We start from the raw sequence: 25,496 nt of genomic DNA, 5'->3' as shown, positions 1-25,496 counted from the left end.
TGTTCAGCTGTGCTGTGGCCCTCTTTCCTGACACAGTGATACAAATAATGTCGCTAACGGAAAAGAACAGAAATGTGATGGGCATGAGTTAACATGGGGAAAACAGGGAGAAACCTGATTTTTATTAGCGATTCCAGAAATGAAGTTCACATTATATCCCCTTAATAAAAATTTCCAGTAGAAGACTATAAAGAATTTAAAGCTATTTTTTTGCAGTGATATGTAATTTCTTAAATATCTTCTCATCAAATGTATTTAAGTAATAAAGGCTCAATCCAAATGAAATACATATATATACATATATATATATATATGTATGTATATATATATATATATATATATATAAAAATTCTTTCAGGGCAAAATCGACACCAGCAAAAATATAACCAAAGGCCAGCAACAATCTGGCCGTTCAGGTTTTGATCAATTAATTTTTACTGAGTTCAAAATAAATATCATTAAGATATATTTGCTGACAAAAAATCAGATAAATTTGTGACATGTTTTTAATTTTCAGAAATTTAATGGCTTCAGTAGGATTATATTTCAGGTGTACAAAATATCTAACCATATGTAAATGCCATTGATAAAAACTTAATAGAATATATTTTCCAATCCCCACATTCTGTGGTTAGAACATTTTTAATCGGGCTATTTTAATTATATACTCTTTAACATAGTTTAGTTATTTGTCATTGTCATTGTTGTTTACTCCAGGTAATTTCAAAAGCAATACTTGAAAAAGATTATTCTTGGTTTGTGACAACCTGACAGGACTATTTTAGGCCATTTTAAAACTCTTTTCAAACTATTTAAACCATGTAAGTATTTTAAACTGTTCTAAAACTGTATTTAGGGCCTTTTAAACACCTTTTAATAAATTTTAAACTCCATTAGAAAGCTAGTAAGAGGTCTTACAAGAGTTTCCATATCAAATATGCTAATTGTTTAATGCAAGATAGAAAGTTTAAAGCTATCAAAAATTGACCCAAATAGGATATCTTCATAGACTATTTCCTCTCCCTTTTTTCTAGAATTCATATTATTTTGCTACTAAGGCTATTTTATAAAATTCTCTGAAAAAAATAGTGATGATGGTTAAAAGAGAAGAAAGTATCAAAACATTAAAATTTCAGTATCTTATATTAAACTGCTTGGTTAACATGGAGGCTTATAGCTTTATAAAGGTTTATAGCTTTATAAAAATCTCTTCACTTATCTGTGACTTTTCACAGCAAAAGAAGAGTCTTGGTTTGTTATTTAACTCATGCTCTCCCACCTGAGGGCTTGAAGGCCCACAAAGGGGATTCCCAGCAGGCCATCTGCCAGCTGTTCATGGTCAGAAGTGAAGCTAGCCAGTTCCTCCTGGGCAGGTGGCCAAAATTACAGTTGACCCTCCTGGTCTGGCTGAACCTTGCCCCATACGGTGACAGCCATCAGGCCAGGACCCAGGTCTCCCTCTGAGGCCTTGGCGAGGAGTGGGTGAGTTGCTGGCCTGATCGCAGAGGGTGAAGTGGCCGATCCCCCCACCGACCCGGGCCCAGACTGAGTTTGGGGCTCACCCTGCCTGGTGGGTCTGACCCCAACACGCCCGAAGGAAGGCCAGGAAGTGAAAGGCAGCCTGATATCACTGCACAGAGCTAGGAGAGGCACAGGGGAAACGATCTGTGCAAGTCCTGTTCTCACTTCTAAACTCTGGCGGGTCCAATGAAGTGGTTTTGTTTCTTGGCCTGAAGCACTGGGTTCCCTGCAGGAGGCAGAGAACACAGATGAAGGAGAGAAAGGTAAGGTCAGAAGGGCATGCAAAGAGCTTCGAAAGGCTGCAAAGACTTCAAACAAAACAATTTAGAACTTTCTTAAGGGGTAGGGGCTAGGGAAAAATCTCCCAATCATGGCGATGAGAAATATGCTTCCTGGCTTCCCTAGTTGCTCCCTGGATGCCACAGAATAAGCATGCTGCCCTCTGCATGTCTGTCCCTTACAGTTCCAGGCTCACCCACAAACAATGCACCCAAGTGGAGAACTTCCCCGTTACTTAAACACCACTCCCTATGCTTCCTTCCTCAGGGTCTGATGCTCAGCCATCTGTCTTCCTCTTCCACCCATCGGAACAGCAGTTAGAGACCGGAACTGCCTCTGTCGTATGCTTAGTGAATAGCTTTTACCCCAAAACTATCAAAGTCAGTTGGAAAGTGGATGGAGTTGTCCAAGCCAGCAACATCCAGGAGAGTTTCACTGAGCAGGACAGCAAGGACAGCACATACAGCCTCAGCAGCACCCTGACGCTGTCCAGGTCCGAGTACGAAAGCCATAGTCTCTATACCTGCGAGGTCAGTCACCAGTCCCTGGCCTCCGCCCTGGTCAAGAGCATCAATAAGGACGAGTGTTAGAGCGAGAGGCCTGCAGGCTCGACCATCACCTGGGCTGGGTCCCAGCCCCCTTCCTCGCCTCTTCAGGCCTCGGGCCCTTTTCCCTATTGCAGTCCTCCAGCCCATCTCCCCACCTCACCGTCCTCCCCCTCTTTGGCTTTAATCATGCTAACGTTGGGGGGAAAATGAATAAATAAAGTGAATCTTTGCACCTGTGATTTCTCTCTCCTTCCTGAGTTAAGCTTTTTAAACATTGTTTTTCTTTTCCTTTTTTAACATGTTTATTGGAGTATAATTGCTTTACAATGGTGTGTTAGTTTCTGCTTTATAACAAAATGAATCAGCTACACATATACATATGTTCCCAAATCTCTTCCCTCTTGCGTCTCCCTCCCTCCCACCCTCCCTATCCCACTCCTCTAGGTGGTCACAAAGCACCGAGCTGATCTCCCTGTGCTATGCCCCTGCTTCCCACTAGCTATCTATTTTACATTTGGTAGTGTATATATGTCCATGCCACTCTCTCACTTCGTCCCAGCTTACCCTTCCCCCTCCCCATATCCTCAAGTCCATTCTCTGGTAGGTCTGCATCTTTATTCCCGTCTTGCCCCTAGGTTCTTCATGACCTTTTTTGTTTCTTTAGATTCCATACATATGTGTTAGCACACAGTATTTATTTTTCTCTTTCTGACTTACTTCACTCTGTATGACAGTCCATCCACCTCACGAAGATACACAGATTGCCAACAGACACATGAAAGAATGCTCAACATCATTAATCATTAGAGAAATGCAAATCAAAACTACAATGAGATATCATCTCACACCAGTCAGAATGGCCATCATCAAAAAATCTACAAACAATAAATGCTGGAGAGGGTGTGGAGAAAAGGGAACCCTCTTGCACTGTTGGTGGGAATGTAAATTGATACAGCCACTATAGAGAACTGTATGGAGTTTCCTTAAAAAACTAAAAATAGAACTACCATACGACCCAGCAATCCCACTACTGGGCATATACCCTGAGAAAACCATAGTTCAAAAAGAGTCATGTGCCACAGTGTTCACTGCAGCTCTATTTACAACAGCCAGGACACGGAACCAGCCTAAGTGTCCATCAACAGATGAATGGATAAAGAAGATGTGGCCCATATATACAATGGAATATTAGCCATAAAAAGGAACAAAACATTGTTTTTCTAATGACCCAGTTTATCTTCCAAGGCAGAGGTCCCCAGTGGGCCGTACGCTAGGAGGTGAGTGGCAGGCAAGTGAGAGAAGCTTTGTTTGCAGCTCCCCATAGCCTGCATTACCACCTGAACCATCCCCAACCCCTCCCCCCACCCCCCCACCCCGTGAAAAAATTGTCTTCCACCTGGTCCCTGGTGCCAAAAAGGTTGGGGACCACTGCCAGCAGTTCTAAGGAACTAAATATTGAGTTGCTAAAAACTACACCATCATTTATAAAAATCATCATCCTCCATTCTACCCTACTGTACTGTCCTCTATAAGACACTCTTCCATGAAACCCATAAGCCACCTATCTTCCCAGCCCTCTCCTGGGCCATGCTATGAGAGGCTTGCTTCTTTTTTTTTTTTTTAAATTTATTTATTTTATTTATTTTATTTTTGGCCACGTTAGGTCTTCATTGCTGCACACAGGCTTTCTCTAGTTGCAGCAAGCGGGCTTCTCATTGTGGTGGCTTCTCTTGTTGCGGAGCACGGGCTCTAGGTGCACAGGCTTCAATAGTTGCAGTGCGTGGGCTCAGTAGTTGTGGCTCACGGGCTTAGTTGCTCTGCGGCATTTGGGATCTTCCCAGACCAGGGCTCGAACCCATGTCCCCTGCATTGGCAGGCGGATTCTCAACGACTGCGCCACCAGGGAAGCCCCCTTTTTTTTTTTTTGATTGAAATATAGTTAATTTACAATGTTGTGTTAGTTTCAGGGGTACAGCAAAGTGATTCAGTTGTACATATACATATATCCACTCTTTTTTAGATTCTATTCCCATATAGGTCATTACAGAGTATTGAGTACTGTTCCCTGTGCCATACAGTAGGTTCTTATTAGTTACCTATTTTATTGGGATTGAGATGCTTGCTTCTTTGATTCCCCTCTTCAGCAGGCCCTCAGAGTCCTTTTAAGGGTGATGGTTCTTACTGTCACATATTCTTTGATCCAGTCGAATCTAATTTACCAAAAGCAAATCTATCAAAAGAAGGGAACAGCTAGAAAAAGAGTCATCCATGTAAAATAACATCTATGTAAAATAACAAAACAATGATAACAACGTAAGCGAACAAGCAATAGGAAATGTTTAAGTCCATTATGGCACTTCAACTTAAGGGAATATGATGCCTTCGTTACATTTTACATACAATACGTATTGAGGGCCTTCTATCTGCCGAAGACCATGCTGATTGCTTTCCACAACATAATTTAATTCTCACTACGTTACACGGTTAAAAGCGTTCATTAAAATGTGAGTCGGGTTCTATAAAGCTGAGAGATATTCATACTCTATAACTCAGCAATCCTACACCTGAATGACTGTGTCCCTGTCCACCAAAAAAGCTCATGCAAGAATTTTTCAGAGTAGCTTCATTAATAAAAGCCAAAAACTGGAAACAATCTAAATGTCCACCAACGGGAGAATGGGTCATTAAATTGTAGCATGTTTGCACATTGGAATACTATTCAATAAGAGAACTAATAAACTACAACTGTACCCAACAACAATGATGCATCTCATAAACATGACATAAGCAAAAGAAACCAAACACAAAAGACATGTCCTATATATTATCATCTATATAGAGTTCAAAACCAGGAAAAATACAACTAGAAGTTGAGATAGGGATTACTTTTGGCTGGGGGGTGGGGTGAGGTAGTGCCTAGGAGACAAGAAGGGGCTTATGAAGTTTTGATAATGCGATGTGTGCCACTTTGTGAAACTTTATCGAGCTGTAAAGTTATGATCTGTGCACCTCTCTGTATATACATTCTACTTCAAGATAAGTTCACATAAAGAAATATACTCAATTTACAGATAAGAGAGGCTAAGAGACATAAGTAATAGGTCAAGGCCACACAGCCGGTAAGTGGTGGTCCAGGAATCAAATCCCTACCTGCCTGATTCTGCTCTCTCTCTCTCTCTCTCTCTTTTTTTTAATACTTATCTATTTGGCTGCGCTGGGTCTTAGTTGCGGCATGCGGGATCTTTAGTTGTGGCACGAGGGATCTCTTAGTTGCAGCATGCGGGATCTAGCTCCCTGACCAGGGATCAAACCCATGCCCCTGCATTGAGGGCGAGGAGTCTTAATCGTTGGACCACCAGGGAAGTCCCCTAATTCTGCTCTCTTGACACCTATACAATTCTGCCTTCCAGTACTTACACTGCTGCACAGAACAGAGGGTCAAATGCTACCTTCCCAGGGACTCCTCCTCTATCTGGCTAACCAGGAGCATACATACGTAGAAATGGAATGGACAGACATTCAACAATGGGCAAAGGATGGAATTAACGTGGACCAGGTATTGGGATCCCATGTATGAAAGGTTATGTGTTTGGGAAGCGGGGGGCAGGAGGGGCACATATAAAACCAACTTTGACTGTCCTCCCCCAGACCCCAGCCCTTCCCCTCTCACCTACTCATCCATCCAAACATTTACTGAGCACCTTTCTTAGCCTATACCCCGAAAGAGGTACAGAAGTAACTAAAATGCTGTCCTTTCCCTAAACAAATTTATAACCCAATTTTTCTTCTTTTTTCCTTTCCTTTGTCAGTCCTGGAGCAAGTGGGAAAGAACACTCATGGAAAGAAGTGGATAGAAGGACAACACTGACACTGTACCTCTTGAGAATATTCATTATTATCACGTCTTTGAAATTTTGGGGGTCTGAGTAGAGTTCAGAAAGACTCAGTAATGTCCCTTCAAATGACATAAACTTTCTCATTCATCTCTGGTGGCAAAACTCAACAATCAATGGCACGTCTGATCCCAAGCAAGGGTCTTCTCATAAAGCAAAACTCTGAAACCAGACCCACCACGACCCAAAGAAGTGAAGACAGGTGTTATGGGTTGAATTGTGTCCCTCAAAAAGATATGCTCAAATTCCCAGTCCCTATAAATGTGACCTCATTTTGGAATAGGGTTTTTGCAGATGTGAATACTGAAATGCTGGTGAAGATGCAGTGAACTGGATCTTTCATACACTGCTGGTAGAAAAGTAAGATGCCTCAGGCAACGCTCTAGAAAATAGTTTGTCAGTTTCTTAAAAAACTAAACAAAATACACCAGCAATTGCATTCCAGGGCATTTAACCTCCCAAAATGAAAAAGTACATCCACACAAAAATCTGTACCTACTTTTCATAACAGGTTTGTATGTATAACTAAAAACTGGAAACAACCAACATGGCCCCCAATAGGTGATACAAAAGGTGACTCAGTAGATCCCTCTACATGCTTCTCAGTAGGCTGAACAAATTGTGACACATCCATGTCATGGATGCCACGTAGCAATAAAAAGAAACAAAGTACTGATACATGCAACAACTTGGATGATTCTGAAGTGTACTATACTGAGTGAAAAAAAGCCAGTCTCACAGGTCACATAGTACATGATTCTTTTTTTTTTTTTAATTGGGGTATAGTTGTTTTATAATGTTGTGTTAGTTTCTACTGTACAGTGAAGTGGAATTCCCTGTTCTATACAGCAGGTTCTTATTAGTTACCTATTTTACACATATTAGTGTATATATGTCAATCCCAATCTCCCAATTCATCCCAACCCCATCCCCCGCTTTCCCCCCTTGGTGTCCATACAGTGTTCTCTACATCTGTGTCTCTATTTCTGCCTTGCAAACCAGTTCATCTGTAACATTTTTCTAGATTGAACATATATGTGTTAATATACGATATTTGTTTTTCTCTTTCTGACTTACTTGACTCTGTATGACAGTCTCTAGGTCCATCCATGTCTCTACAAATGACCCAATTTCATTCCTTTTTATGGCTGAGTAATATAGTCCATGATTCTTTTTCCGTAACGTTTTTTTCTTTTTTTTTTGGCTAGGCCAAAGACCGCTGGACTGCCAGGGAAGTCCCCTACATAACATTCTTGAAGTGACAAAATTGTAGAGAGGGAGAATAGATTACTGGTTGCCAGGGGTGAGGGATGGTGGGGGGAAAAAAGACTGAATGTGACTATGAAGGGAGATCTTAGTGGTAAGGGAATAATCCTGTTTCTGCATTGCAGTGGTGGTTCCATACATCTAGACACGTGATAACATGACATAAAATGATACACACACATTGTACCAACGTCACATTGCTGGGTTCGATACTGTGCTGTAACCATGTTAAGAAGTAACCATCTGGGGAAACTGAGTGCAAGGCACACCAGACCTCTCTGTTCTATCTTTGCAACTTCCTGTTAATCTATAATTTTTTCAAAATAAAAAGTTTTAAGGACTTCCCTGGTGGTCCAGTGGTTAAGGCTCTGCACTTCCACAACAGGGGGTGCAGGTTCGATCCCTGTTCAGGGAACTGAGATCCCGCAGGCTGCACAGCCAATAAATAAATAAATAAAAGGTTTTTAAAAAAAGTTTTAAAAAAGGAGGTCATTGGGAGATTGGGATTGGCCTATATACACTACTATGTTTAAAACAGATAACTAATGAGAACCTACTGCATAGCACAGGGAACTCTACTCAGTGCTCTGTGGTGACCTAAGTGGGAAGGAAATCCAATAAAGAGAGGATGTATGTATACGTATAGCTGATTCACTTCGCTGTACAGCAGAAACTAACACCACATTGTAAAGAAACTATGCCCCAATTTAAAAAAATAATAAAAGAAAATGCAAATAAAAGAAAAAGGAGGTCATTTGGGATTCAGGTGGGCCCTAAATCTAATGCCTGGTGTCCTTCTATGGAGAGGAAGATTAGAGATACAGAGACACACAGGGAAAAAGCCAGGCAGAGACTGGAGTAACGCAGCTGCAAGCTAATTTACGTCAAGGATCATTGGGGAGCCACCAAAGCTAGGAAAGAGACACGGGGTGGCTTCTGCTTCAGAGCTTCAAGGAAGAACCACTTTAATTTCAGGCTTCTGGCCTCCAGAACTGAAAGAGAATAAATTTCTGCTGTTTTAAGCCACCCAGTTGGTGGTACTTTGTTACAGCAGCCCAAGCAAACTAACATAATGGGGATGACAGAGATGAGAGTTCGGTTCTCAACAAACTTCCATCTGTACTGACAAGTCAGCCTCAGTAAACCATTAATGCTCTTACAGTCTAATAGGACAGCCAAGTGGTGCACAAGAAGGTTACACCAGCCCCACGAAGCAACAGCATCAGATAGGAGAATGGTTTAGGGAAATGGGAAATGACCAGTAGTCTGTGGACCCGTGGCACCTTCTATGGGAAGATGAAGAGGCCTGGCAGGGACCTGAGATCCCTGGGGTCCGGGGTCTCAAGAAAGAACAAAGAGACTTGTTAGGCTGCGGACACAATGGAAGAGTTAAGACCTTGGAATTGTCAGTTCTTGAATGAAGCACAGTGTAAAAAGACAAACAGATAAACATCTATCTCCACTTCCCCTTTCCCTTTCCTCTTTCTACTAGAATAACCCAAGCAAGAGATGGTGCTGCTTTGAAAGTAGGGCTAATAGGACATGCTGACAGTGTGGATGTGGGGAAAGACAAAAGAAACAAGGGTGCATCCAGGGTTTTCTGCCTAAGGAATTAGAAGGATAGAGTTGCTCTAATGAAATAAGAAAGCTTACAGAACGTGCAGGTCTGGGAGAAAAGACAGGAGCTCAATTTTGATCCATCTGGAATGAATTTTGCATATAGTATGAGGTATAGGAGTCAACATACTTTTTTTTCATGTAATATCCAGTTGTTCCAGCACCATTTATTTTTAAAGACTTTCCTTTCCTTTGTTGGATTACTTTGGCATATTTGTTGAAAAAAATTGACTCCGTAAAGTAGGGTCTATTTCTACGCTTTCTTTCCCATTCCACGGCCTATTTGTCTATCCTGATACCAATAGACATTGCCTTGATTATTGATGATTTAAGAGCTCTATTTTGGATATGTTAAATCTGAGATGCCTATTAGACAACCAAGCAAACATGGCAGGTAGACAGCTGGATATAAGAACCTGGAATTTAGAAGAGAGAGGTCAGTACTAGAGACATAAATGTAGTGTCATCACCATGCAGATGGTGTTAAAAGCCATCAGATTGCAACAGACTGTGAGAGGGTACCTAGCTAGTGAGCATGGATAGAGAAATCCAAGCACTGAACTGGGAGGCACGCCAACATTAAGTGATTACTGAGATGAGAAGGAACCAGAAAAGAAGACTGAAAACGATTGGTCAGAGAAGAAGGAAAACCGAGAGTAGTGTTGTCCTGGAATCCAAGAGAAGAGATGTTCCAAAGAGGGAAAATCGATCAGTTGTCAACTGGAATGAAAATGGACCATTGGATTGAGTGACGTAGGGGGTCGTTGGTGAACAGATAAGAGCAGTTTCTATAGAATGGCAGGCAAAGGTCTGATCTGAATGGATTCAAAAGAAAATCGGAGGAAAGAAAGTGGAGACAGTGGGCATGAACAACTCTTTCAAGGAAAGAGTTGGAAAAGGGAAGAAGAGGAGTGAGGCAGTATCTGGAAAGAGAAGAGAAATGACAGCATTTTTGAATGTGTCGGGAGCAAAACTTGCCACCCCAAAATGCCTCTCTGGCATGTGGATTATTTTGAGCTGAAAACAATTAAGGCTCAAAAGACTCAGGAAGAAATGTTGGCCTTGCCCCTAACTGCCTAAAAAAATTTAGATTGAGGGCCTGTTCCCAGAGTAGAGCTATCACCAGACATGTCTACAAAGAACATGAGCTGCGTGTGGTGGGGAAACTCTCAGAGATCAGAGTCCACTCCATGTCTCATTATCTCAGCCTGGCCCAGCAAACATTTATTTACCCACCATTTACCTTTCCATCTCCATGTGAATTGCCTTCTGCCCCTTTCAAGTCCCAAGCCACTGCCCCCAACATCCTCTTTCGTCTTTAGCTGAAGACGGTAATTAAGGTGACGGTTGCAGCCATGTGGGCGAGTTGCTCAGTTTTTCTGGGTCTCTCCCACTTATGCAGGTTATTAAACTGTGTTTTTCTCCTGTTAATCTGTCTCAGGTAAATTTAAATCTCAGACCAGCCAGAAAAACCTAGAAGGGTAGAGGAAAATTTCTTTCTTCCTGACAAATGTTTATGAGAATCATCTAGTAGAGAAAGAAGATCTGGTGCTGTAGGAGAGAGAAGGGAAAACTACTGGAGCGTGTCCTTGAGAAGGTGAGGTGGGAAAGGGGGAGCACAGGTGGAGGTGTTGCCCTTAGCTAGGAACACAGACAGCTCACCCAGTAACAGAAGAGAAGGGGGTGTCCATGGGCACTGATGTCCTTGCCTCATGGATGAGGAAACTGAGACTAAGAATGTTATGTCAAGTGCTTAGTATTACAGAGCTCATGCGAGGTAGAACCATGACTTAAACTACGGTTACCAAGCCCAAACCACCATGTCTTTTTCATAGTTTTGCACGTGGCAGGTTCTCTGCAGGTTTTCAATGTTATTGGTTTGTAATCTTACCAGTTAGGCCTCAATCAACTCCTATAATACTAGCAAAAGTGTTGGGCTGGATGGTGAATAAGGATCTTCTCTCTCTATGAGTCCTTTTCAAGAAAGTATACAAGTTTTTATTTCATCAGGGGCTCAACAGAGCAAATGAGGAGCTGCCTCCAATCCACGACACCATAACAACATGTTGATGGTCAAGGTAGGAAACAAAGAATACACAGAGAAGACCTTCCGTAATACTGTTGGTGGCTCAACCCATGTTGAGTTGTAATAGGTTTGTACTCTATGATAGAGTAATGGATAGTAATGTCTCAACACTGACAGAGATCATGTCACTGAATCCTCCAACAACCCATGGGTAGTTTGTATTATAAGGAAACTAAGACTTAGAGTAAACACTGTGTCCAAGTCACACAATCAGTAAATACCAAAATCAGTTTTCAAACTCAGGCAGCCCGGTCAAGAGCCCAAACTCTAAAGCACAATCCCTTAATAACCACTATTCACAGCTGCCATTTTCAGGGGCAAAGAATCATTGAATCCTAGAGTGAGAGGAGCTTAGAAATCAAATCTCTCATTAACAGATGAGGAGACTAAAAAGCATGGCATAGCCTGGTCACTTAGAGACAGAATTGAGATTCGAAGCCAGTCTTCTAACTGTTTTGTTTTTACTAAATGTAACAATGAGCTCATTACAGACTTCTCAGGGGGAGGAATTCAAGACCCTCAGCAAAAATGGAGAGTCAGCCAAGCCTAAGACAACTAGGTATGTTGGTCTAGTTTGGAAAAATAACTCATTAGCCAAACGTCCCTCTTAGCACCCCCAATGTTTTTCACATTCACAGTGCTGAGGCCCCAAAACCATGCCCAGACACCCCAACCCCAGATTGGTTCTGAGTTTCATGGTGACTGGCCTGAGAAGACCAAAAAAGTAATGACATCTTACAAAGGAGAGCGCCAAGGACCAAGATAGCAACTGTCATAGCAACGGTCACACCACTTTGGTCAAGAAGATCTTTTGGGGAACTGAAAACAGAACCTTGAGCACAGCTGCTGGTTTCACTCCCATCCTCCTTCAACAGGCTGGGTGGTACACTCCACGCCCTTACAGTACTTTCCACGGCCCCCTGCACCTGGGGCCCCCATAGCACCTGGCTAAGTCTGTGTCCAGCACTGGAATGGAAGTAACATGGACCCTAACCTTGTTTAATACCATTCTACCAAACCCCACTGCCCCATCTCCAGTCCTAGAATTCTCCTACTTGAAAACCTCAGCCCAGAATGGTCAGCATCCCCTAAGTGGTCTGATACAGTAATAGAATCTATATACACAGCATGTGAGAAAAAAGTTGTGGGCAAGCAGGTTCCTCGTGAGGCCCACAGAGGTCCTGGAAGTGTTTGAGAGCAGCAAGAAAAACTTCATGCTGAGTAGTTTGGGCATCTCAGGGATAGGAGGCTGGGAGGGATAGGGATGAGTCACAGAAACATTTCAGAACATATTTCATAAATTTCCTAGTGCCCAGGACAGAAGCATTCTCTGCTCTTGTACTATCTCCCCCTTCCATCCATGCGTGTAGCCATCCACACATCCATTTGGCCATCTGCTGGCCCTTACCCTAGGCACAGGGTTAGTTGTTTGCCCTTCTATCCCAAGCAACCCTAACTTGGAGGCCCACCTTCATTCATTCCACAAACCTTATGATTAGTATCTTCACTACCGGGCCCTGTGTAGCGCTATGTTCTGCAGAAACATAGTGAACAACACAGAGCTCTCAACCTCAAGGAGCTCCCAGCCTAGGGCAGAAACAAGTTAGCAGAAATCCCACACAGAGCAGTGGGATGGAGGGTGGGATGTCTAAAGAACCCTGTGGAACCACACAGGATGGGCCCATAATACACGTTGGAGGTCAGGAAAGATACATACCTTCATCCTCCTGCCCAAACATTAGTCAACCTGGGATTTACCTGACACCAAGGATATCCTCACAAATCACTCCAGGGCTCCAGCCCTGTGACCGGGAAGCCACAGGCTAAGGACCTCTGACATGGGGACTCATCACTTCAAAACTTAGTCACCTCCTCTTGGTCTTAGGTTCTTTGTCTATACTAAAGCAACAGAAGTAAAACCTCTGTCTCAGTATTACTATGAACATTAAATGAAATACTGTATATAATCCACTTAGGACAGGGCAGGTCACAGAGTATATGGTCAATCCATGATCTTTTCTGATTCTTAATTATTAATAGGTTCTCGGATTCCATGGCTGCGTTCAGTGGATATTCTCCCTGCAGTGATTCCACAAAGAAACCTTTTTTAGTCTGGTTTGAAATCTTCATTTCTTCCAATTGACAATAAAACATCACAGTCCTTCTGCTCCTCTTTACCTATTTGACACGTAAAGCAAGAAAAATCTCTCAATCTGAAAAATAGAGAAACTGAGCCATGGAGTGAAGGAACTATTTGTTGCTACAATGTCTCACCCACAGGCCTAAGGATCAAGTTCAGTTCAGGGTATTTCCTCCCCCAGCGCATCGTTCCTGACACCGTAACGGAACATAAGAAGGTTGCAGGATTAAGGTGGAAGGTGCATTTCCCAAAAGAACAATATTTCATGCTGAAAGAAAAAAGAAAGAAATGTGCTCTCCAGATATCACCACATGGTTTCAAGTGTTCCAACCATTCAGCTGTCTTCCTCACCAGAAGGACAGTGAACTAAGAGCGTGTTTACAGCCTTGTGGAAAGGATACTCTGGAGTCTAAGGCAACACAAACTCTTCTTGGACGGAAGACCTGGCTTCCCACCCACTTGGTTCATGGGCAGACAGGTGATGGCTCATTTACTGAAATCCTCTAATAACCGAAACCGGGTTTTTTGCCCTTCCCTGTGGGAAAGAGACACATAACAAGGAAAAAACTAACATCACGGATAGAGAGGAATAAGAAAATAAACAGATCAAGAGCTTGGGGAATCAGAATATATTCAAGCCATTCTCTTACAACTTCTGACCCGACACCTATTCCTGGATTCTTTCGTTCTATAGACATTGACGAGCACTAGGGTCTGTGTCCTGGGGGCTGGGAGGTAGGCGAGGGAAGATGCACCGTGGAGAGGAGTACACAGCTGCCCCTGACCTCATGGGGCTGCCGCGTGACCTACAAACACTCACCTTGAGCCCTTTAAGATCCTCAGTCACCAAACAGAAGCTTAAATCTGTTCCCTGGACCTGAATAAAATGAGGACCTCCTCCTACTCCCATTCACTTCTCTATACTCTCCACAGACTCAAAGATCCACATATGGGTTTCCCACATATATTTTCTTTTTTTGGCCCACAATCCAGACATGAGGAAATTCTGGACTGAGGATCACCAATCCAAAGAGACAATCTGCCCCAGACTTCTACATTCCGGAGAGCTGTTTAAATTCTCTTCTTTTGTTTTAACAAATAGAAAATATTTCGTGTGTGTGTGTGTGTGTGCAGTGTTTTATTTAGCAAACTAATGTTTATGATTTTATTCCAAAGCGTGTTGAATTAAAGCACATTTTGTACAGGATTCGAGGGAAAAGGAAAATAAAGAGAGCTGGAAGAAAGCCAAAAGATAACAGAGATGGGAACAATGAGAGAGACAAAAAGACAGAGAAACAGAGAGAAACTGGGTAGGCTCTGAACACAGTGGTCACCAGGTCTTTCCCCTGAGGGCCCAGCCCACGCTGCGGGTTTCTGAGAGAGGCTGTGCATTGAGGTGATGATCAGCTGGTCTGCCATGCACTGTACCAGGGTTCCAATGCTAGATGATAATCTAGCAATTAAATAATCTAGCAATGATGATCTAGCAAAGAGTCTCCTATGACTTTATTGACTAGAGCAGCCACCCTGAGATGGAAAGATTTCCTCGGACTGCAGCAACTGCAAAGAGAGCCCCAAACCGAAGGGCTGGATGGGACTGAGCTTTCCTGCCCCGATGTGAGCTTGTCTTCTCCTCCCTTCCCCCTCCCTACTCTTTGAGGATTATAAATGCTTGAAGACACAGTGTCTCCTAAATTGACTGTAAAAATCCAAAGTTCTTGAAACAGGAGAAGCTTAACAGACAGATGTGAAAAATGATACAATGCAACCCTCCTCGTCCCCAACCAACACACACGCAGACCCACAGACACACGCTTCTGTCCAGAGCATTTCTCACCCCAGCCACTGGCTCCCTCCACTCTCAACCTCAACATGGTTTTCTAATATGCATTTTGCTCAGAAATATAGTAACCCCTAATTTTTAGGTAAGAAAAAGGAATGCACTTCTTCCAGTTACTGCAGTCAGAGTTAATAAGTAAAATCAAACAAGTTGTGTTTTCTCTAGGCCTATCTGATATGACAGTTGCAAATAAACTTCTCACCCGTGTTGTCAGATTTACGACACACTCCAAAATGATGAGGCAGGAATGGTTTGTTCAATGGAACAGTATCAAACTTGTTAACCTCATAAGTCATTCGTTATTTATCTGCAGGTATGTCTGAAAATCAATGAAAACTTGGTTCTATTTTCAGCTGACCTCCAGATATCCCCCAGATATCCCACCTTCCCTAAAAGATCATCTGTGAATAATGAGAAACTCTGCTGATTTTACCCAGAGTCTACTCTCTTGATTCCCCACACCACCGTGCTCGGTACATACGATCCATCACTTATGTATTTGACTTGTGTAAGACCCAAGGATCTCTGCCTTTATTTCCCATCAAAATATAAGCTCCTGAAAAGGAGGGCCTTCTGTCCATTATAAAGAAACTGGCACTGTTTTGCTCAAAAACTGTGCACCAAAACAATATTTGAGGATCACAATAGTAGCTGGAGAACCAACTGAAAGTCATTCTTTATTTCCATGCTTTGGTTTATGATTCATCTACCATTTATGAAGGACTTGAACTAGAATTTTCGCACCTTCATTTTTATGCAGTTGTATACTTGTTACAGTGCTTGGCACAAGGCACAGTGCCTTGGTTGCAAAAGCGTTTGTTGAATAAATAAATGAGTGAATGAATAATGAATTGTTTACGGTTGATATATGTTGAGAGAACTATTATAGGGGTTGTTTTTCTGTGTGCGTGGTTGTGTTTGTTTGTTATTTGGATAGACCGACTCACAGAGTGTGACACTATTACCCCGGTTTACAGATGAAGAAACAGAACCGGAAAGACTGAGAGACTTGCCCAAGTGGAAAAGCCATCTCTCAGATACCTGCCCTCTGATTTCAAGCCTGTTCCTCCTTTTTCTCAACACAACCACCTGCCTGGAACAACATAATTGGATCTGACCATCCAGGTCCTCCTAAAGAGTCCCGCCTGGACTTGGAATCCACCTTCCAAAAGTGAACTTCAGGGACTGGTCTTCCTGTTGCTTTGCTATCCTTCTATAGCACATCTGCTCTATGCTGCCTTCAGTTCCAATGAATGTAAGCTCCGATTTCATGTGAGGACAGGAGATTGCACCTTCTGGAGCCAGCCACCTAGAAATGAAGTGTCATTTCTCACAATCCCATATCATCTAATCCAAATCCACCAACACCACACCCTACCCAGCACCATGCCATTCTCTCCACCTCTGTGCACGCACGATGGGCACTTTCTCTTTGAGTGGAAAGGAAGTACGCTTTTGGGCAGAATGGTTTGACCAGAGGTAAGAAGTCATTGAGTTGACAGGAAAGAACTGCTTATTTGCACCAAATAACTTAGAATCACTGCTCTTTCACAACTGGAAATGACTGTTTGTGTTTCACACCAGACAGATTTATCAAACAACCTCATTTAGTTTTAAGAATAAATCTTTAAAAAAATTTTATGTGTATGAAGTTACTTCCAACATTTACTCTAAAAGGAAATATTGGAGCTATAAAAATTCAAGGATTTATTTAAATTTTGATAACTTTTTACCCTTGAGTGTAGAATGTTTTATAGACAGGGGACTCTAAAAGAAAGGAGAGACTCACCGAGAAGAATGTCATTTTTACAATGGCCCTAAAAGTTCAGGTCACTGTGAGGAGATATAAGGACATGGAAGTCACAAGTTCTACCCTCAAGAAGTCTGTGTAAAACATAAAACATAGGGCTTCCCTGGTGGCGCAGTGGTTGAGAGTCCGCCTGCCGATGCAGGGGACACGGGTTCGTGCCCCGGTCCGGGAAGATCCCACATGCCGCGGAGCGGCTGGGCCCGCGAGCCATGGCCGCTGAGCCTGCGCGTCCGGAGCCTGTGCTCCGCAACGGGAGGGGCCGCAACAGTGAGAGGCCCGCGTACCGCAAAACAAAAACAAAAAACAAACATAATCCTTGCCCCCCCCAAAATGAGTATAGACATGGGAAAATTAGAATAGTGCCAAATTGAGTGCTATCACCCCGAGAAGAGCCAGCCAGAAGTATCATAGTGATTGGGATTTGGTTTGAATGAATCAAGAAGTTTGGATAAAAGAGCTGGAGGTGAATTCACAGACCACTAGGACTGAAGAGAAGCGGCCAGAAAAGGCAGTCTACCCTCTTTAGTGGAATAAATATGGAGACTAAGCCCTCGAGAGATTGACTGACTTATTCAGCACTTTGTATTTGACTAAGTAGATAACTAGTTAACTTCCAATGACTTAGCAGTTGAAGTTGAGCTGAGACTAGAAGCCAGTCTTGAGGCTCTCTGCCCATTTCTCCTTCCTCTAGCAGACTCTGGCAAGGAGACCTTGAGAAGCTGGCACATCGAGTGAGTGGAAAAGGGCTCCAGGCTTCCCCGTGGTGGCAGGAAAGATTAGAGGGCAACCTGGGCCAGGCTGCTGTGTTAACTTCTGATTCGGGGGGAATGACTGATCCTCAGTCACTGGCCCAAAACACCCACATGTTTTCTGGACTGGTTAGATTGGACTAGTTTGCATTGGATGGGCTTGCACAGGGTCGAATCAATTTGACTTAAATCGAATTGAAAGCTGGAAGACTACTGAGGGTCCCAGTTGTGTTGCATCTCCTCAGATTCTTCCCCTTAACAAGAACCCTAAAAAAATAAAGGGTCAGGGTTAGGGTTAGGGTTGGTCAAGCTCTAGCAGAACCAGCCCTAAGTATTCATGACTTGACCTATAGGGCAAGTCACTGCATGAAAGCAATGTGTTCCTGAAAGGTCAATATAATTTTAAGGGATATTTATGAGGAATTCTTTTGAAAATAAAGGGTCCGTCTGCCAAAATAAAACATAAATTATCCATTTGCCAAGTTGACTGTTGGTATATTGTTTTTTTTTTTTTTAACATCTTTATTGGGGTATAATTGCTTTACAATGGTGTGTTAGTTTCTGCTTTATAACAAAGTGAATCAGTTATACATATACATATGCTCCCATATCTCTTCCCTCTTGCGTCTCCCTCCCTCCCACCCGGCATATTGTTTTCTTCTTGAAGAGATATGAGCCTCTATTGGGGCCGACTGATTCATGGAGGACCCAGACATTTTCTAGAGAAGTAGCAGGACATATCCACGAAGCTCAGAATCAGAGCTCTCAGGGCCTCTCCCTCCTTTTGGATTCAATATCAGGTTGTAGGGAATTTAGGAAGAATTGTAAATGTAATGGAAGGAATGTAAATGGAAGAGGACTCCACAACCTACCGGATTTATACATTTTTCTCTTTAAAAAAAAAATCAAGTCATTCAAGACAGAGATCACGTTGGATATCAGAGAGGAAGTCCTACCCCAGAGAAGGATGGAGCCCTCACCCACGCACTGGTACAGTATTCAATCCGAGCCATTATTCAGTATGAAGTTATTCAGAATATTTGGTCTATGTCAATTCTTAAAAGTGAAAGACTACTAAGGAGAATGTTTTTGAAATTTATCCATAAATCCATAACCCTAATACATCTATTATTTTCATTCCTCATGTCATATTATTTTCTAATACTTATTTATGTATTTCATTCATAGTGACAGGGGTAATTCACATCATTACCACAATTTTGTGTTCAACTTCTTTCACTTGCTGTTTTTCCCAGCACTTCTATTTTTGACTTAGATATTACGTTGATGATTGTGAAAGATACACATCATTCTCTCTTACTGATACTGCATAATTTTACTTAGCCTTTTCCCCATTGTTGGAACCCACAACCTATGGCCTTGACTCTTTCTTAGAATGGTCAGCTATGCTGGCACACCACTCTCCTTGAAAACTTGACTCAGAGACCATCACTGTGAGAATTTGCCTGCTCTGCTTGGGGCATCTTAACCCCAGAGCAACAGCTGGTCATGTCCTGATTTAAGCTGTTCTCTAATTGCTTCATATGTTTATTTAGTCTCATTAAAATATTGCTAGCTTCTTGAGATCATGGGGCCAAATCAGTAGCTAGGCCAATCAACAGGTAGCACACATGAGCAGAAAAAATGTAACTTATTATCTGACCCTAAGTGAACAAACATTTTCTGTGTGCCTAATATGTGTCAGACACTTCCTAAGCAGAGCCACATCCTTTTTCCCATTTATTTCCCATAACGACCCCATGAAGGAGGCATTACTAGTCCTAAATTACAAAAAATGGAGAAGAGGACTCAAAGATTAGTTTGACCATCAGGAAAAAAAGCCAGCGGAGTTTTATAAATATCAATTTCTTAAAGTCTAATCTCTTGGGACTTCCCTGGTGGCACAGTGGTTAAGAATCCGCCTGCCAATGCAGGGGAAACAGATTCGAGCCCTGGTCTGGGAAGATCCCACATGCCGCGGAGCAACTAAGCCCGTGCACCACAACTACTGAGCCCACGTGCCACAACTACTGAAGCCGGCGTGCCTAGAGACTGTGCTCTGCAACGAGAGAAGCCACCGCAACGAGAAGCCCGCGCACCGCAACGAAGAGTAGCCCCCGCTCACAACTGGAGAAAACCCGTGCGCAGCGACGAAGACCCAACGCAGCCAAAATAAATAAATAAATAAATTTATATTAAAACAAAAAGTCTAATCTCTTAAGATTTAGAACTTTTGAAAGGAATCTTTAATTCTTATGCCAGAAAGGAAAAGACAGCTCTCATGGAAATAACCCTCCCTGATGTTAAATTAAATCACCTGTTGTTTTCTGTGATCCTATACGTATACGTGGGGATTTATTCAAGGTTTTGAATGGTGCTTTACACTTGTTGCCGATGCAGAACAAATGGGAAGTCAAGATAGTGGGATGACGTACTCTAACCAACGAGACTCATTTGTAGGCCCAGCTACTCCTGCTAGAATAATATTGCTGGGAGAATGAAACAAAATAGAGATGGTGAATTCCAAGATCTGAGCTCTCAGCAGAAGCACGGACACAGAATATCAAAGCTAGGAAGGATCCTCGAGGTTACCTCTATTTTACAAGTGAAGAAATTAGAAACGTCAACTGACAAACGAAAAGTCCCACAGAAGTCAGGAAAATGGCACGGTGGAAAACAGATCATCATCATTTCATGAATCTGAACAGCAGGTGAAGGGGCGAGGGGGTTTCCATGTGGCCACGTCACATGGAACAAAGGCTTCTATTTTAAGAGGCCAGCCCTGCACCTGCGCTATCCAGCTGGGCTTGGCAAGAGAAGAAATGAAAACAGGCTTTTTTCACTAGGGGGCCGGCATGAGGGTCCAGCTCACAGGTTGCTTAAGCCACAATGGAGGAAGCAAATGTTGCTGACGTGTACCCCACAGTGGAACCTTTTCTCCTAAGACTCCCAGTTTCAGTTACTACAGAGCTTTTCCCCATAACACCAAGGGGAAAGTAAGGAAAAGTCAGAGAAAGCGACTCTAATACTCTGGCTGATACAGGGGCTCCCCCAACCACTGTGAGCTGATTACGCAGGAGAAATGGGACACAGGAGAAGGTCCAGCCCAGCCATAGTTAGAGGAAGAGACGTTAAGAGCCCGCACATGTCCAGAAAAAGGAAATCATTCAATCTTGGAATAAATTGCCAAGAAAAGCAGAAAAATATTTTAATCATAGTTTTTTCAGCATGGTAATAAAAGTTCAATGAAAAGATTATGGACTTCAGAACAGGCGGACATGACCTTGAATCCAGCTCTACCATAACTTGGGTGACTGGCCTTGAGCAAGTTAGTGACACTCTCAAAACATCAGTTTCCTCGTCCGTAATTTGAAGATAATAACAGAGCACCTCTTTGAAGGTTACTGTAAGAACAGTGACAACATGAGAGCACCTAGTGCGGAGCCTAGGTAAAAGTAACCACTCTTGTTCCTTTTATCAACCTACACGCAAGCATTGCTTTACAACTTTCAAGCTCACACGAGATGCTTCACTGCTGTTTCTTCATTTCGGACCATACGCAATCAATCCCAGCCTCAGGGCTCCACTAATGATACAGCAGCCACTCTCTAGCACACCCCTCCTCTTCTCAAGACACTGTCATTCAAATTCAAAGGATTCTGTGAATTTTAGTTTAAATCATGTCATTAGACCTCCTTGTTCTATCAAAACTTGATGATATAAAATCTGCTGTGTGTAGTTATCAAAATCCACAAACCCTATTTCTTTCACAAAAGGTGAAAGAAGAAGCATCCAATGGAGGACTAACAAAATCGCCAAAATTTTTTAAGCAACCTCAGAAAATTCCCTGTTAGCTGCCTTACTTAAGGAATGGGTTATTCTAGTTAAAGTAAACAGATTTTAAAAGATCATGACTGAGGTGAAATAAAACCAGTAGATCTGGTTTCCTCTCTCTAGTAATTTTATTTCGTTGATAACTCAGAAGACACTTCAGAATCTCCCCAAAAACTACTGTAGTACTATAAAGGGGCAAAATGTTGGCCAATTAAGAAACTCAGAAAATAGCAAATAAATTTGATTTTACGTATTCACACTTCTGAGGGTGCAAGAGATTTATAAACTACAAAGGGCTTCACGGTTGTAAGGGGGTCCCATGATTATGAATATTGTATGCTTCTGATTCCAGAACTAGAGTATTTTTCTTTTTGTCTGCTCTCCTGTCATAGAAGAGCAAACATCAGGTGCTCATTACACAGTCTTTAAAACAGTGGACTGGAATCCAAAGATGTGCTGGAGACCCTCCTTAGCACCACTTTGCTAACAATCTAGAGCAAGCCAGTGGGCCCCAGTTTTCCAGTCTGTAGGATGAGCAGGTTGAACTGGGTGTCTGTGAAGTTTCCTTCCACATCTAAGGTTCTACGATTCCTTCATGACAATATGAAGAATTTTTTTTTTTTGGCGTTACGCGGGCCCCTCACGGCTGTGGCCTCTCCCGTTGCGGGGCACAGGCTCGGGACGCGCAGGCTCAGCGGCCATGGCTCACGGGCCCAGCCGCTCCGTGGCATGTGGGATCTTCCCAGACCGGGGCACGAACCCGTGTCCCCTGCATCGGCAGGCGGACTCTCAACCGCTGCGCCACCAGAGAAGCCCAACGTGAAGAATTTTTAAGGTCCTTTCTTTGAACATGACTTGCTAAGTATAATATAGAAATAAATACTTTAATATGAAAAAGAGGCTTTGCAGTATTCCTTTTAGCAAGGATTTTTAAAGTTTCAGCAGATGAAAAGGTGTATAATGAGGCACTGCTCTAAGGAACGTAACTAGCCAAAGAGAAAGTAAGACAACAGCTCCAGCAGAGATGGACTGGGCCCACCATGCAGGTTAACCTATGACCCCCCTGATGTGTGGGCCTTGTACCAGGCCTCCAGAGACCTTTTAGGAGCTTATCACCTAAAGCAGGCCCTCACCCACATGGGTGTTGAGAATATGCCTACAGAGTGCAAGAGCGAAAGTAGGAGACTACCCAGATGATATAAACAATGCCGTCGGAAGGAAACAAATTAAATCTAGAAATCCCTGAGTATCCTGGTTTGGGTTACCCTATCCAATGAGTCAACATTGGACAAAGTTGCCAAGGCAACTGATCTAATTTCCCCTTCATCTGTGCTGGGGATGCAGATTGAGAGATTTCTGCCCTCAAATGGCATGTTTTTAATAAGTGGCCTGGGACTTCCCTGATGGCACAGTGGTTAAAATTCCACCTGCCAATGCAGGCGATGCGGATTGATCCCTGGTCCGGGAAGATCCCACGTGCTGCAGAGCAGCTAAGCCCATGTGCCACAACTACTGAGCCTGTGTGCTGCAACCACTGAAGCCTGTGCACTCAGGGCCTGTGCTCTGCAACGAGAGAAGCCACCACAACGAGAAGCCTGTGCTCCGCAACGAAGAGTAGCCCCCGCTCGCCTCAATTAGAGAAAGCCCACGTGCACCAATGAAGACCCAACGCAGCCAAAAATAAATAAATAAATAAACAAGTGGCCTAAGATGGCAATAAAACCTACTAAAACCACACTGGATTTGAATACAGACTTTGGTACTTGGCTCTGGTTCTGCTCCTGTTCTGCTGACTGCGTTACTTAGTCCAGATAAAATAAGTCTTAGTATAAAATTGAGGATAAAAACACCTTATGTCCTGCACAGTGTTGAATAACGGTCACACAAACAATGTTTAAGAAAACTCCTGGCAAACGTATTGTACCCAGTCTTCTGAACAACAGCTCCCTCGGACAGGCACAGAATTCATTTCATAAAAAGCAACATGGTGCCACTTCCTGCCCCACCGGCAACATGAAGCAAAACTGTTTTCTCCATGTGTGGTGGGCTCACAGGCAAGCTCTCCTTCCTGCCTCCAGGCCGGGCACTTACTTAGTCCTGAATAATTACACGGGTGGGAACAATTTCCCTCAACTCCTTCTTTCTGGAGAGACACCTGTGATCATAGAAACAGAAAGTCAAAGTCTCCACTGTTTGCTGATGAGGGTTTGTGACCAAAAACTTACAGAATCGTGCTCTCAAAAAAGACCTAATGCCAGACTTGAGGCCGGGAGCTAAGTGGGTTATCTCTGTATTTCTCAGTGAGATAATATCTATAGAATTTAGTGAAGCTTAGACATTCACAGTGAACATACGGGTATTTATGTATGTCTAGGTCTTCACCCTCAAGCCAGTTTTTTTGCTGGCTGTACAGGAGAGATACAGATGTGTGTAAATAGACTGTAACATAATTCTCCTATGGTTGAAAAACGACACTTGTGAAACACTTAATTGGCATTGTAAATTGGTACGACCTTTTGAAAATAAATTTAGTAACACATATCAGAAGCCACTAAAATCTCATTCCCTTTAACTCAAAAATGTCAAGAAGTCTAAAAACCAAACATTAGAAAACTCTTGCATGCCCAACAATAGAAATGGCCAAGGAAATTATGGAAAGCCAACTCAGTGAACTAACTTACAGTCATTTGAGAGGAGGCTTCTGAAGCCTGTACTGCAACATGGAAAACTCAATTAGTGAGGCATCTGTAAAGTGTGGAACTCTATATGCCTTACCATTAGCTTTCTGTAAAAATACATGTGCCTCCGAACAAAGGCTGGAAAGAAAACGTGGACAAAATGCTAAAACTGTTATATTAAGTCCAAATTTGTGAATTTTCTTCCTCCGAAATTTTTGTTATTAGAATATCATTTCCCAATAAGTAATATTTAGGAACAGGAAAATATTGCCAAGATTGCACAGTGGAAGTCAGAAATAAATCGTTTTGTTTTCAGATTCAAATAGAACCAATACCTCCTGAGCACAAGCTCTGTGCCAGGCCCTGGGCAGATCATTCCCCAGCTGTGAAGATCCTGCCCCCAGCACCCAGGGTAAATAAAGCACTGTTATTTAACCAGACAAACATGAAAGCTTATTGCTTCCTAACAGTTTGGACTAAGTGATTTGAAAGGTTAAATTCTACCAGTTACAGCAAATAGTTCTCAGAATCTGAAATTATCCTTTATTGTCAAGTGACACGTGAACTATAAAAATAGGTTCAGTCATTCTGGATTGAGAACTGAAAATACTTTAGGTTTAGACAATTGTCTAAAATAAATTACCAGGGGTATGCTTGGGTGCAGACGCATGCTTTAGTCAATTAAGTTGCTTCTCTCTAATTTCTCACAGCCATTTGTCTAGTTCCATTCTTGAAGGTACTTAAAAAGGCAGAAATAGGTTAATGAAAAACACTAAAGGGCATCAAGCATTTTACTGAAAATCTTTCCATTTGATTGTTAAAAAGGTAATCCATGAACTTGGCAGAACACTCATACAGTACAAAAGAAAAATCATGGGAAATAATTCTCTCTCCACCCCTCCATATCCCCCAGACTAATAAATTTTTAATAAAATATTTTAGTTCTCAAGTAGGTTTTTTAATAAAAGTGGACTGAAACCAAAAACTGGAATGTTAGAAAAGACATAACAAGAAGTGAGACCTCAAGGTACGTGCTACATAAACTCTCCTTACAGAGCAAACTAATTTTTGAACTACTTCCAAAACCAATACTTCTGGAATTCTTTTAGAATTTTCCTTACTATAAAAATTCAAGTTATCAAAGTGTTAATTATTTTAATTACAGAAAAGTATTCAAAAAATAAGTTCTAGGATTCAGTCTCTTATTTGGATAAATATTTGGGGTCATTTACTAA

General features: G+C 42.4%; 1 protein-coding gene and 1 gene segment (V, D, J or C); one reads left to right on the top strand and one right to left on the bottom strand.

Moving 5' to 3' along the window:
- The window catches only part of LOC116764484, an 88,262-nt gene extending 85,641 nt beyond the window's left edge, over nt 1-2,621 (top strand). The window contains 1 exon segment of the V gene segment in view: nt 2,068-2,621. Within this exon segment, the coding sequence occupies nt 2,068-2,390 (323 nt within the window).
- The window catches only part of RPIA (ribose 5-phosphate isomerase A), a 110,662-nt gene that overhangs the window by 33,770 nt on the left and 51,396 nt on the right, over nt 1-25,496 (bottom strand). The window lies entirely within an intron of this gene.

This window comes from Phocoena sinus, chromosome 13, assembly GCF_008692025.1.
Source record: "Phocoena sinus isolate mPhoSin1 chromosome 13, mPhoSin1.pri, whole genome shotgun sequence".
In the NCBI taxonomy this organism is placed as follows: domain Eukaryota; kingdom Metazoa; phylum Chordata; class Mammalia; order Artiodactyla; family Phocoenidae; genus Phocoena; species Phocoena sinus.
Note: the sequence above shows the minus strand (reverse complement) of the source record. Positions and strands in the feature narration are given on the sequence as shown.